Here is a 14830-nt window from a genome sequence, read left to right as displayed (position 1 = left end):
TGTTATTGTATAGATATAAAGAAAAAGATACTAACACATTTTGAATACTCCTATGTGAACTTCGAAAATGATGGAGATGTTTTACGATATGTCTTGCTGATTTTAAGTAACTATACTTAAATGCAGATGAAAGAATTAAGCGTAATCAATATTTACAAAAGTAAGTTCAATATTAAACAATGGAGAGTTTGCGAAGACGCGAAGTTGCATTTATATACGTGTCAGCCATGACACATTAAACATTTATTCTTTTGTAAAATGCTTAATGTTTACTCTATTTTGATTCATACATTTATAATTTCTGTAAGGTACATTGTTTTTATAGATAGATAAACAACAACAGGCAAGCTTTGGAAAAACCATGTATTATAGAATAATAATAGATTACATTGTTCATGGTAATAATGATATAATAAACCAGAATATATCTGACAATAATAATAAGAATCTAAAATAACACGAATACTGAATACATATTATTAACAATAATGAGAGGAGGGACTTTGGGGATGTTTGGCAAAGGAAGGGGCCAAGCCGCTCAGAACTATGTTTAAAAATGAAAGAAACAAAAAGAGAGACGGGATAAGAAGGGATAGTAAACATTAGATTCGATAAAACCAATAAGATCTTCGGATCGATAACCTAACATTTCGCGACATGTTCCAGTTGTTCGAGCATTTTAAAATGAAACTAAATAATCCGCCGCAAGACGATTTCAGTCACATATGACATCCACTCCTCTTATCGCATGCAAAAAAAAGATTATATTTTTGAATCGATAGAACAAGACGAAAAAACGAGAAAAAAATAAGTAAAACGAAATACAATGACAGGAATGACAATCGACTGCGTTTAAGACTTACTGCTAAAGTAATTACGATAAATTGCTAATGAGCAATTTATGATTGTTTTAAAAAAAGCAACGCATTCACGGCGCTGATTTATATAAAATGTAAATTTCTTTTCATTTTTTTTTCTTTCGAAAAATAATAAAATATAGATAATTTGATCGGGCAATCTCTTGGATTAAACACGAAACCCGTAAATGTTTTATCTTATTTCGTGCTGTCGTATAAACTAAGGAAAAAACCTTTTCATATGTATTGCATTATACGTACACATGATGTTTTGTTTCTCAGTATATTATTCGTAACGTTATTTGCGCAGCGTACGGACGTAAAAACATCTGTTAATACGCGACAGGTTTATACGCGTCAAGTTGTTATTATTATCGCGTTTCCCTCATTTTTTCTGTTCATACAAACCGAAGACGATAAGAGAGAGAGAAAAGATGAAAAAAAAAAGAAAAAAGAAAAAGGAGATCGAGCACATCATTTTTCCACCCGAGAGCCAGCTCGTTTTAGGAATTCTACGCTGTTTCCAGACATCTGGAAATCGTTAATTGCACCCTGGTCTTGCGGATTGGTCCTTTCCCACCGGTGCCATCATCATTGATGACTAAATTTATTGTTTGTGTATCACGAGCTGAGATCTTAGACTTACTAACGAAGCACCTTGAATATACTAAAAAAGAAAACATACGGACAATGTCTAGATAGTTAAAAAAGAAAAATGTTTTCTAGATATCTAAAAAGAAAAAATTAGAAGAACGACAAAAATATTGAAGTTAATTAGCTCAGTTGCATGGACAGAACACGCTGACGTTGTTTGTATCCTCTGTGTCTTCTTTTATATCTTTGTTGCTTTTTGGTTTCATTTTAAAAGTTTCTCGATTATTGTATCGACTGTAAACGAATTATGGAGGGTATATTCCTATAAAATATCAAAGAATGCAATTCGCGTCGGGAGAACGCACGGCACGACAGTATATAATAACGCTAAGTAAATTGATAGCAGACGATATCGTTTCGCGTGGCAGCGATACTTTATGTTTAGAGTGCAAAACGGTACGTCGAATTTACAGAGGCCTCGTAGTTAATTCGATGTTGAACTAATGCACCGTATGATATGATACGGTCATGCCATGAACGAAGTCAAGTTTATTAATTGACCGTCCAATCTCTATTGGTGTAGACCATTGGCAAGGTGAACCGTTATCATTTTTTTTTGTCTTTCTGTCCTTTTTTCCCTCTGTGAATGATTGAAAGCCTCTTAGGCAAGCTACAAAAATTGCGGTAGAATAACAAGTCAATGAGAAAGAGCTTGTCAATCAATAAATTATTCGTGTAATATCCCTCCAAATTTTTTTGATATGATTTATGGAGGTTTGGCAGCTCTGTGTCTTTTCCTCTTTTTCAATATATGATACTAGTGATACTATCAGAGAATGTACCGGGTGGACAAATTTTCCCGTTTTTTCAATCTCAAAAAACGCAATGTTCGAAATCTCCTTTTCCAAGTGCGAAATCCTGCATACGAGTATGAAAAATAAAGGAGGCAAAAAACGTCCTCGCAAGGGAAGCATCAACGCGTAGACAAGAATTTGAGTTCAGTTGTTAAAAGCTATACGTACTACGATCCACAATATTGTTATCGAACATGTACTAATCTGTACCACCCGGTATAATTCCACTAATTGCTTGGTTGAAAGGTAAGTACGCGATGACCAGCCGTTGTTCCATCGTGAAACTGTTCTCTTGGTCTAACCTACGGGAACGACTCAATATTTTACGTTAAATTACATATGTTACTGAAATACCAGACGTATATCGATCAGCTTTTCTTCTCGGTAATAATCGTTTCGAAATTGTATCATTCTGGACATGTATCTATTCAAATCCAAGATTGGAAGTTGCAAATTTGTTTTCTTGCATCCAGCCTGCAAATGTTGATGATGTCCCATGGGTTTAATTTTTTCACTCGAAGACTATCAACAGATATTACTGGAAGCAAAATTGTTTGACGGATCTTGATAAACAAATATGTAATTAATGTATACTTCTTGTTGCCGTTTGAACTCGTATTATAAACGCTTCTTAAGTTATTTAACAGTTAACGGGGATCATTCTTCTAAAAGTTCCACCTGTATCTAGCATATATGTATAGATTATGTTAAAATCTTCCATCATCTGTGTATACCCACAGCAAATATTCTAAATTCAGTGAAAAATTATTCAGCTTCACGATTGAAAAACTTTTCACTATGATCCGTCTTCAAAATTATGCAAAGGAAGACGAATGGATTCGTCGAAAAATAAACGGCGGTCAGCAAAAGCACGTCTTGATATTTTGGTATGACTGTGTTCATATATATATTGTGATTTCGTGTCCCTCTCTTTTGCATTTGTTATCGTTCTGACTTTTTTTTTTCTTTTTTTCTTATTGGTTAATCTTCTATCTATTTACATTGCTCTTTAGTTGCAAGCTAGTATCTGATACTAGGTGCAAACAAGGTTATCACGAGAGCACGGCACCAACTTCAGTCGTATCTTTGCAGTCTTGAATGGATAGTTGAGCTAACTCGCTCACTATTTCTTCCTGAGTGGTTGAATCCGTTTTCTTTAATATCATATATCCTGGTTGTATCTCCTCGTTCTCGCCGTTAATTTTAGCATTATTCTTCGCCTGTCCATTACTCTTTCGTTTACTTGACGTTTCTTCACCAGACATACCAGGGTGAATTTTGAAAACGCTTTTGATAATGTTATTAACCGTCTGAGAACGTTTTGGACTATCGTTCTTTTGGTCGGAAACGAATCTAATGCGAATCGTTCTGTTATTCTCCGCATTTTCTTTGTGTTTGTTTCCTTTCATCACAATAGCTTTTGACTTTGGATATTTTTGATCTGATGAATTTTGCCCGTTTGGAACATCCGTATTTTTTACTTCTTGTTGTTTCTCTTCGACAGCAGATGTATTTTCCTCGACAGAATTCACTGTATCTCGTCCTATCGTGTTCGTCGACGACGAATCTGAAGTGTGAATATCGTGTGGTTTTCTAGACAACTCTTCACTATCAGAATCATTAACCTTCTTAGTTTCTTCATCTAAATCCGTTACTTGCACGTTGTTTGTTTCTTCGATCGAACCTTTTTCTATGACTACTTTATTATTATCATTGAGTATATGGTTATTTGTATCTTGTCGATCATTCGATGATATCTCGCGCTGCAAGACTTTCACGGGACTTTTCGGTTTTGTGCCATTATCGGATGTGTCTTTGTTCTGACAATTTGTACAAGAGGATTGTTTGGAATGAGTAGGAGAATTCATTTGTCTCTTACTGGCATTGTTCTTCTGAGCAACACCCATATGTGGTCTACCTAATCTAAGAACGTTAATCGACGAAGTTGTTTGAGCATTGTATGGTGCTGTTGGTTCATATTGTGGAACTGGTTGCACATGATTCAAATGCATTTGTTGCTGATGTGGTTGCATTCTGCGCACGTCAAGGTCCATTCTCTGTTGATAAGCTATATATTGTTGGTAAGGTGCTGCTAAATTTGTATTCATAGCTGGATTAACGTTCGCGTTTGTGTTTGGGCCGTAATTAAGGCCGACATTAGGATGAACATTCGAATTTACATATTGAGGTACCATTTGTCTAGGTAATTGTTGAAATTGATATTGTGGGGCTGGATATGCAGGGCAGTTTTGCTGTGGAATATTCTGTACTATGTTATCTCTACGATCTCTAGGAGCAATCGGTGTAATCCGAGGAACGTTTCCATGATATTGTTGTGGTACTAATTGCCCGGATTGGTACATCTGATCGTTTTGCGTAATTACTGGATTCTGAGATTGATGACCATAGCCTTCATAATGCATACCTTCATTACTTATTGGCCTACCATATGCTACACTTGAATGATATTGTGGAGGTTGTGATGTGTAATCTTGCTGCTGATGATCTTGGTATTGAGGATATTGAGGAACAGGTGGCTGCGCATCGATCCAAGTTTCTTGCTGTGGCGGAGGTTGCTCTAAGTCCCGTCTCGCTTGTACTGCATTCCAAACTTCTTTTAATTCACCGGTAATATCTCGATCTTTCAGTATTGTATATTGTCGCATAAAAATTATGCCTGTATTCATCCTTTCCACAAAGTCTAGTAAATGTTCTATTAAGCTGGTACGCTTCTGTAGCAAAAATAGAGCCATGCAGGAAATTGTTCTTCACAAATGTGTTCAAGTATAACAATTGTGTACTACAAGTACCTTTGGATCTTGAGCGTTTTTGCCATTAATTCGGAGAATTTCGGGATTGGCCATTACCGCGAATACTACAGCTTCTGTTTTTGTACGTGGTGGACGAACCCTCATTCCACCATAAAACCGTACAGGCTGTGAAGGGTTCAATGGCATCACAATCTTTTCCCAAGATAAAACATTTACGTAACATGGAACAGCAGTGCCCTAAAGTAACAGAATAATAAAGTTTTAACTAATTTTAATTTGATGAACTTTCAATATGATTATAAATGCATTGCTAAAACTTCATAGAAAATCCTGGAATCATTGGGAGTTTCTGAAACACGTAAAGTTCTCTTTTAACTAAGTATACCTGTATGAAATCTTGTATACACATATGAGGCTGAGGAGGATTTTTAAAAAGACGAGCGCCATTGCGCTTCATTCTAGTTGCACCACCTTCTGTCATTTTGTAACTGAAAATAAAAGTATTCGAAGTAAGTGAAAATAGTAGTTTACTATATATACATAAACAAATTCCATAAACTTAAATGAATAACATAAATAAAAAACACTTTCAAATTAATAAACAAATTATAATAACAAGTTAAAAGCTCCTATGGTAGATATATATAATAATAAACAATATTTCAAAGAAAGAAAGATTGTAAAAATAAATATCATATCATTAATGTTTTCACTCGTTTAATTTATTTATAAATTTTACACTTATTTAATAACAATGCTAACGATGAGATTCTATGTTCGAAATAAAAAGCCAAGAAAAACAACGTTATATCGTTCATTATTATGTTTAACGAGCACGGAGAAGAAAATTATCAGTTAAAGAATATCAGTAATTGTGTCACGTAAGTATTACGATACGACTGTAAATAGGAGCAGTAGAAGGGGCGGCTGAAAATTCGTACTAACAAATGTGATGGAGCAAATGCGTAAAAAATTGCATGCTAGTTTGCTTCTAATGAATTTCTATATTCATATATTAACAATAAAAATTTATTTAAATCAAATGCACCATGTATAAATTTCGTGAGATCACTTGAATATAGAAATCGAATAATTTCTATGATATCGTCGTTGCATTAGAGCCCTCTCGTTACGCGACCATCATAGATTGTCAATATAACCTCAAAATTCTCTAAGTTTATACGGCAAATGTTTCAATAAATGTAAGCGGAAGGTTTATTTAAATGGTGCACTACTTTGAAATAACGATATATAGTCTTCTGTTACGTAAACTCACCCCTGCGGTGCTGTTTCACGCGTATAAACACTTAAACAAGCAGGGACACGATACGACACATTATGGGGCAGCTTCGGTGGAAAAGATCCATCGCTCCTTTTGTTTATTATTTTTCCGGAGTTTGCGCGATTGAATCGACCACGGGCGCTTTACTACTTTATGTGTTTAAATAACGAACTAAAATATCTAAGATGGCCGAAACGGAAATCATGCTTGTGCATTAGTGTGAAATGGCCTAAAAAATCCCTAGATTCAATTTTTATTTTTTTTATTTCATTCTATGTAATTTTGTTATCGTTGATTTATGTATAAATAAAACCTTTAAAGATCAAGTATATCATATAATGTTAAAATATTTTTCGATCAGATTATATTTTGCGTTGTAAAATTTGAAGGAAATTAGCTGAAAGGTAATCGATATATTTGAATCAATAATCGAATCGTTCCAGTAGCGAAATTAGCGGGAGCTGCAGACGCGCAGCTTAGAATTTGGTTCTTAGATAGTAGTATTTTTAATTTATAACAATGGTGATATTAATTGTTAATTAAGAAATGTGTAATTTTTACACGAATTTTTTGTGATAGTTATGTTCTATTATTTTATGTATTATATTAATGATCTCATGTTATACATCATGGGACAATTGGAAGAAACTATTGGAAGGTAATCATCGAGTCAGGTACGTACTCACGTATCTTTTAATATTACCTTATACGTATGAACATACATCTTTTCTATTTATACGACAATTTTTTTATTGCATTTTTTATCTCAGTTACCATGTACCACAAAATACGCCTTACGATGACACATCACGTATCTCTTACTGTGTTCGTAACGTGCTTTTATTTTTATCGGTTTCCCAGAGATGAAATCGCAATATTTACCACTGCACTCAAGTGGTACAAATGTTTTTATCGTAACGCGTGCGGAAATATTTTATGAGTAAAAATCATATCATTATATCTATATATATCATACTTTCAATCATATTTATCATTATATTTTGCATTTCGTTATATCCTTCCATGCATCGTTTACGCTTCCGCGAAAATAAAAACTCCCTCGTAACTGCAAATAACAATAACCACTTTTCGTCGTATACATAATTGTTCTTTTTCCCCACGCATAAATCGTCCAATTTAATTTCGTTTCATCAAATATGTTTTCCTGGCATGAGCCAGTGATCGAAAACAGACCATTCGACCTAATGTACCATTGTCGGTTAAATTATCTGTAATAAAGGAAGTCCTTAACACTTTCGACGAACTTTCCAATCATTTTTATAGGCACAGTAAAATTCAAAGTTCAACAAAAGACCGATATTGGCCGTATCAATATCCTAGCAATAAGAAGGTACAATTGAATATAATAGACGTAGATAAAGTGTATAGTGGCATGCAACTTTAATTTTCTAAGCCTTAGCTCATATTATCAGAATATTTAATAAGAATATTTAGAGAGATTAACCACATACATATGTGGTGAATCTCTGTTATCGAAAGCATTGAATTATCCGAATTGTTCTATCTACCGACATATTACGATTAACAGAGATCCAGCATATAACCTAACATCAAAAATATCGAAGAAAGACTATCATAACACGTTCCATGAAGATTTTTGGTAAATCGAGTGGTCCGCACGTGTTCATTCCCATCCATTCCAATTCGGCTATCATTATTTTGAATTAGCTCGAGCAATTAGTGGAATGATAATTGGGCGATCGTTTCAAATAAGTTATCGTTAGCTTACTCGATCGTACACGATCTTGCGGTGATCGTTAGTGGCGCCACTTGTAGCCAGGTGTATGGTGTGTACGTGGCCGGGTATCGGAAGAGCATCGATGGGGCTCTGTTGAATCCACCGTATCATTATGACGCCTCGCAGGCAACTATCGATCCCGATCGATGATATTAATAGTCGCTAACTACAGTCTTCCACACCGCTCGCGTTCTACGCTGTATTTCGCCAGTCGAGCCGACGTTTTTTCTTCTTCTACACCATGCAAACCGCCGCGCATCATGGGACACCATGGGAATCGTTGCGTGCTCGCGTTTCTCGCTATCCTCTCGTGATAGTCGACACGTAAATAAATTTGCCTTTAAGTAAGGAAGAAATTTGCGGTGCTTCCGTAATACATACGAATTGCGTCGTTCCTCATTAAAGCGACGAGATGCTAGGGAATTTTTTTTCTGGTTTTTAGAAGGAAATCTAAATTTTTATCTAGTTATACAAATTTCTATGGTGTTTCTTTTTTAATAATTGGTATGGAAATTACCTGTATTTTTTTTCCTCCGTAGGTAAATGCAAGATTACAGATTTACAAGTTCTACTCGATTTCTTGTCAATTCATCGATCACTATAATTATATCAGCGCGCTGAGTATACATTAAGCTTATTGCGTGGCTCTAAGTAAACTTCTCTAGTTTTTGTGGTGTCCCGTCGGTGTGTTTCTATCTCGTTTTCATTCTTCATCTTCATCAATTATTTACTCTATCTCGTGACCACATTAATATGCTAGAAGCGACGACCTTGTTACAAAATGATTTATTACGGTTGCTTTCTTCCTACTGTCTAAAGCAACCGGTTTGCTTATTATATACGACGTGTTTCCGCACAGAATTTTCTCCAAGTTTCTTCAATTTTCTTTATTATATTCATCTTTATAATTTTGATAACGTCCTGCTAGTATTAATTTTAATCTTCCAACCACGAGCGACGCTGAAACTACTTATTCCACTTATCCCGCTAATTTTGACGGGTTACGCTATTACCCTGTTTCTTGTTACCGCATTAAAAGTTTCCATATTTATGATAAACCTATACAAGATATAAATTTTGTCCGTGGTGTTGCACGAAAGTGTATGAAAATCTGAAGGGATAATTTTCTGATTTCAATAACGTACCCAGGATGTAAATTGCAACACATTCGCGTTCACGTTTCATGAACGTTATAGTTCACCTCTTCAGGGACAGACCTGAAACTCGAAGCAAAACACGATTGATCCCAGAAAACCAAAAGCATGCCATTTATCAACCAGAAAGCTGAAAATCTAAAAAAATTCGCAGATCTGAAATCGCGACATAATTACTGACATATTCAAACATGATACGATTATAGCGCAATTAGCCTACTATTGAACATAATAAGAGAGTTAGGAAAAAGGCGTGAGAGAATTATCGCGTTTCTCGATCGTCGAATTTTAAGACCACGTTGCTCACACGTTCCCTCGTCGACGATATTCCAGAAACGTTTCTCCTCCTCCTCCCCTTTGACTCTCGCGCGGAAGATTAAAGTCGCGGCGTTGGCAAGCGTGTTAACAGGCGGAAGATGTGCGAACGTAACGCGAAGTCGCGATAGGGGCCGCGATTCCACAGGACGATCGGTGCCGGTAAGGAGCCTGTAATGCGAAATAATGGGTATCCACCCACTCGATGAAAATTACACGAGACGTGGCCCCTCGGACCGACCGATTCTCCCCCTCCCCCTCCTGCTCCAACATTCATCCTGAAGGGCATGTGAAAATAAAAAAAAATAAAAAAAAAAAAGATAGAAAAAGAAGAGAAAATAATAAAAGGAGGAGGGAGATGATGGCGCGCGCGTTGGCAACCCTGAAGTTTTGGGGATAATTGTTTAGCAGGCGCGAATGCTGTAATTAAAAGCGATGCAGATTCGAGATATCGAATCGATACGGAGCTGCAAGATGGCGCGAGCTTGCTACAGGTGGTGGTTTCTAGCATCTGTTGCGTGAAATTCTTATTGCGAATATAGAGAGCGTTGAGGATACGAGAATTGCCTTTGAAGGTTGTTTCGCATAGTTTCAAATAGTTTGAAGATTTTGTAGAGGAATACGGAATTCGTGTAAAGACAAACAGGAGGACAAGCGGCTCGTATAATGCTCGTAACGCGATTCGTAGTTTGTCGTATTTGTATAGATAAGATGAGCTATTTTTGACGAAGTGGATGGAGAGTTGTTTCTTCAGTAGTGCAAATAATAGGAATCTACGATTGCAGTTCAGTTCGATGATATGCTGCTTGTCTTCCAGTGGAGCGTGTTTCTCTATCGTCGAAAACTTTGTCCAGCTTCGAGAGAATTCACTGCCAAGAAATGACTTATCAATGTACGTGACTTCTCGTTTCAATTGTACGACAAATTGTTTCTTGAAAAAAGCGTCATGAACGAAGAAGAACAATAAGATTCTTTGCTTCTTTTAGTTAAAATAAGATGTCGTTTTTCGTTATTATAATTTGCCACTAAACTATTCAAATATGTATTGCAAATATATATGGATATATTTTAATAAGGAAATTGACGATTCAGCGGCGTTTGAAACCTCCTCAAACGTTCCTCCACGAGAACAGAACAAACGAACGATCTCGATAAAAGTTTCTCCAATTCTGCCGACGTATAAGCCACCAGTCTACCACTACGAATATCTCACATTCAGTCCTTTAATTTAATTATGGAAACTAGTCGGTGCGCTCGTAAAAACGCGCTTTCATTAGCGTGGACCACGCGTCTCAACAATGTTGCGCGTCTCCCTTTCCATTTAAGACCCCATAAAGCTCCCCCGCCTCGAAGCTCGCGAGCCATCTCTCGTGGATCCTGTACATTTTTCAATTCGAGTAATACTTGCTACGACACGAACCTTTCATACGAGTGGATCGTCTGAAAAGCCGCAACAGGGGAGAATTGAATGGCCATCTCGCGACCAACGTATGAAGGAAGAAAGCGAGCGACGAGGATGAAAGTAAGGGGACTTCCTGAGAGAAGGCGAGGAAAAAGGAGAGGAAGAAACGAAGATAACCACGACGACTACGGCCACGAAGAAGAAGAAGAAGAAGAAGAAGAAGAAGATCGAGCAACAAGATCTCACGAGGTATCTCGATAAATCCCTTTCGCTGGACAAATAACGACAAGGCTCATTACTATAAACACGTCTCGCGTGGTCTCTGCGTGTGGCACGTCGGGTTCTCCGTTCCCCGACTATTTATTTTTATATCTACATGCCTTTTTTTCGTTATTATATTATCCTGAACCGTTCGTTCCTAATCGTGACCGTCGTGTACACTGCGCCGACATACAGGGTGCCCTTATAACGTAGAGTACTACCGGCAAGGGGCTGATTCTACGCGCAAAAATAGGTCGACGATGTACAGTGACCTCCAGAACTGTCGCAACACACTGTGAGGTTGAGTAACTTTTTTTTTTTTGAAATTCCACCGAGCGATTTTTGTGATTTTTGAAATTGGAGAAATTGGAAGAATTGGTCTACTAGACGAAGTATAGAGCAAAAATTCGTGAGAGAATTGCAATTTGTAAAGATCTTTTTTATTTCGGCTTGTAATGAAAATCTAACTACATTTTGCACATTTATGTCAGTTCTATATGTGTATATATATATATATATATATATAGAGTAGTTAGATTTTCATATTAAATATATGTATGTTGAAAATGTTATTAAAATCGGTCGACGAGGAAACAATCGACACGCATCGAAAGATGTAGATTTCAGAAAATTGTGCTTTTCCCCATTTTTAACCGTTTGCAGCTCGTTGCAAGGTTAACTGATTTGCATGCTATTTTCAGCATGTATATCTTTGTTGGTTTCCTTATAGGATTACATATCACATGCATTCGCCACATTCATAACACATATTCAATACGATATAACAAAATAAATGAAAAAGCGAATATGTAATATAATATACACGTTGATATAAATGTTTGAAAAGTGTTGATTAAATTTTCACTACAAGTTGACCAGATGAAAGATTGAAAATTGCGATCTCCACATTTTTTCTTCGCTATTTTGATGAATTGCGGTTTTTTAATTTTTTTTTTATACGTTATCTAGTAAGTCAATCCTGCTAACTTCTAAAAGAAACCTAACTTGTTCGGTCCAATTTTAAAAAAGTTATTCAGTTTCAAAACGCGTTGCAACAGTTTTGGAAATCGTCGTGGAATACAATTTTCCTACAGAACGCTTCGTTTTCGAGGAAATCAAGGATCAAGGTATAATATACACGCGAGTTACAAAATTTTTGATCCGTATGCGTGTTTTTGGCATTTTAGATCGCCGAAGCGATTAATAGAAATTAAATATGAGTCATTTTTCACGGAAATCAATGCTTTTGAAAATTCAGCCTTGTAAACACTTGGCCGACGAAGGTCTGAACTGTAGAAATCTACGTAAAACCGAGATCGTACAAAGCGATAAGAAATGACGCATATAAAGTAGGTTAAGAGGGCCAAATTTGAAAAAAGATATCGTTAAAACCTGTGATAAAAACGCGCAGCAACGGATCGGTAGAAATTCTTTCCACCTTATTTCCGCGAAAAACGATTCTCATTTTCGACTTGAACGACCTCGAAAACCCCTAGAAAGTGTCATTGCAGCGGAATATTTTGATACTATTTCCGAGTCGTGAATCGAGCAATGAACCGTAAAAATTTGCTCGCGAAAATAAGTAAAAAGCGCGAAATGACATTTTCCCATTGAGGGGCCTTGTTTTCAAGAACACAGAGATTGAACGTGTTTAACTAAAGATTAATTAGAAATTGATATACACCTGGTATACGGGTACTTGTTGAATTTTGTAATTTAATTTTCTGACAAACCGGACGTCCCATGACAAAATTTCATTTTACATCTTTAAATTAGTGCACGTTATACAACGTTGCGTGGGACACCCTGTATTTGTTCTCGTATACCCCGTGCGTGCGTCGCACGAGACCAACGATAAACAATGTAAACGAGATCGCTAAGCTGTAATACCGACGACGCGAAAGAAGCATATTTTTATTATCGTCTTTCCGTTCCACGTATGTCGTTGAATTATCATTCGATGGACCACCTTTCGATTTCCTTTTACTCTTCCTTCCTTCGTGCTTCCATCGAGAAGATTTACCTTAGCACGATCGTAGGTGTGAATTAATTACAACCAGTCAGGGTAGGTAGACCTTTCCTCGTCTCGACTCCGTGTTCCCAAAGCATAAGAGTATTAACGTTCGATGCTCGTTTTCGTTGATTTGAGGAGGCGATTAAAGGTCGTGTTACATACTGTTCTCGTGCCCAAACATTTTGCCAACTTCGTGATTCATTTTCACGCTACATAGGAATTTTTATCAACTCTTTAAATGCGTTTTCTCTCCCTTGGTATATTAATGAAAAATTACGATTCAATTTTTATTTTTTATAACGATAAATAGTTTCGATAAATAGTCGGATAGTAAAGTAAAAAAAATGTATTCGAATATCAAGATATCGCAACGTGGTATTGTAAAATATGGAGATATCGTAAGGTGGTATTATAAAATATGAAAATATCGTAACGTGGTGTTAAAATATTCTCGATTTTGTAATTATCATAATTCGTAGCGTGTGTTAATATTAATTTATGCCTGCCAGCTATTTCCTTGTTTATCGCAAGAATCGGCGAATCAGATAATCCAAAGGATCGAATTAACAACTAAATTTAACCAAGTTTTTAATCTTCGCTTGCAGCAACTTTTCCTTCTTGTTTCTTCCTATTTTGTTCTGTTATTTTCGCATTTTCACTCTCGTCTGATTTCTTGATCGAAGAATGGAAAAGGTTGTTCGCTTCGTTTCGTTTTGGTCTTGTTGCGTATAGTAACAGGAACGAGAAGCCTGGTGCATGGAACACGTATCGACGTCGATCGATATGTCAATTAATTTTCATAAGGAGGTTCGTTTAAACGGCCAGACGAGCCAATGGGGGCACGTACGTGGGGTATTCCGCGCACCTGGTCAGGTTCGGGGTTTCCCCTTCCTTCCAATCTTCACCTTCCTTCGCTGACCTTCCCTCTTTAACGTGCTTCCTTCTATTCTTGTATTCTGTTCGATTTTTTAGTATTTTATTTGCGTGTATCAATTTACGCTCCAATTTTGATAGAGTTGCTAATAAAAGGAAAAAGATAAGAGAAAGGATACGAAAGTGTACGAAATTTGGGGAAATATAAAAATACTCTGAAATATTAGCATGTATAAGATATAGAAGTGTCTTGGAACATTTTACGTATATACGTTATTTCAAATTAAAGCGAGTATTTGCTTTTTGAATTATTCAAAGAAATTTTCCAGAATTTCATCGATTTACAGGCCAAATTTTTCAACATGTTTTCCGTCTCTTCCTTTGTTCGCATAACTTCACGTACGATAAAACAGAATTTATTTTATCGAATTGTTTATTACACAACTTAATAGTTTGCTCGCAAAACGAATTAAATTTAAATTTAAACGATTTTGCAAAGGATCTTCGCATTATGTTCCCCTTTGTCGATGAGTTTCTTTTAAAGAAATACGAAATACACGACTTAATGATTGACTTAATTACCAGTTTAACAACGAACGACTAAAAACGGCGTCCTATTAACAAAACCAAAAACCGTCTAAACTATCGAAGTTTAAACAAACTGTGAAGAATCTCTACGTTATATTGCTCTTTG

The 14830-nt window shown here is 36.2% G+C and overlaps 1 protein-coding gene across 1 annotated transcript; it reads right to left on the bottom strand.

Moving 5' to 3' along the window:
- Positions 1 to 348: 348 nt before the first annotated feature.
- Positions 349 to 6473, bottom strand: LOC117159323 (uncharacterized). Its single transcript, XM_033339056.2, has 4 exons — positions 6353 to 6473; positions 5462 to 5564; positions 5116 to 5313; positions 349 to 5037 (listed from the first exon to the last, which is right to left on the bottom strand). Exons 2-4 carry the CDS (start codon positions 5555 to 5557, stop codon positions 3358 to 3360), a joined length of 1974 nt encoding a protein of 657 aa, XP_033194947.2. The 5' UTR covers positions 5558 to 5564; positions 6353 to 6473; the 3' UTR covers positions 349 to 3357.
- Positions 6474 to 14830: the final 8357 nt, after the last annotated feature.

This window comes from Bombus vancouverensis, chromosome 14 (assembly GCF_051014615.1).
Source record: "Bombus vancouverensis nearcticus chromosome 14, iyBomVanc1_principal, whole genome shotgun sequence".
In the NCBI taxonomy this organism is placed as follows: domain Eukaryota; kingdom Metazoa; phylum Arthropoda; class Insecta; order Hymenoptera; family Apidae; genus Bombus; species Bombus vancouverensis.
The sequence above is the reverse complement of the archived record's forward strand: the minus strand, read 5'-3'. Positions and strand labels throughout refer to the sequence as shown.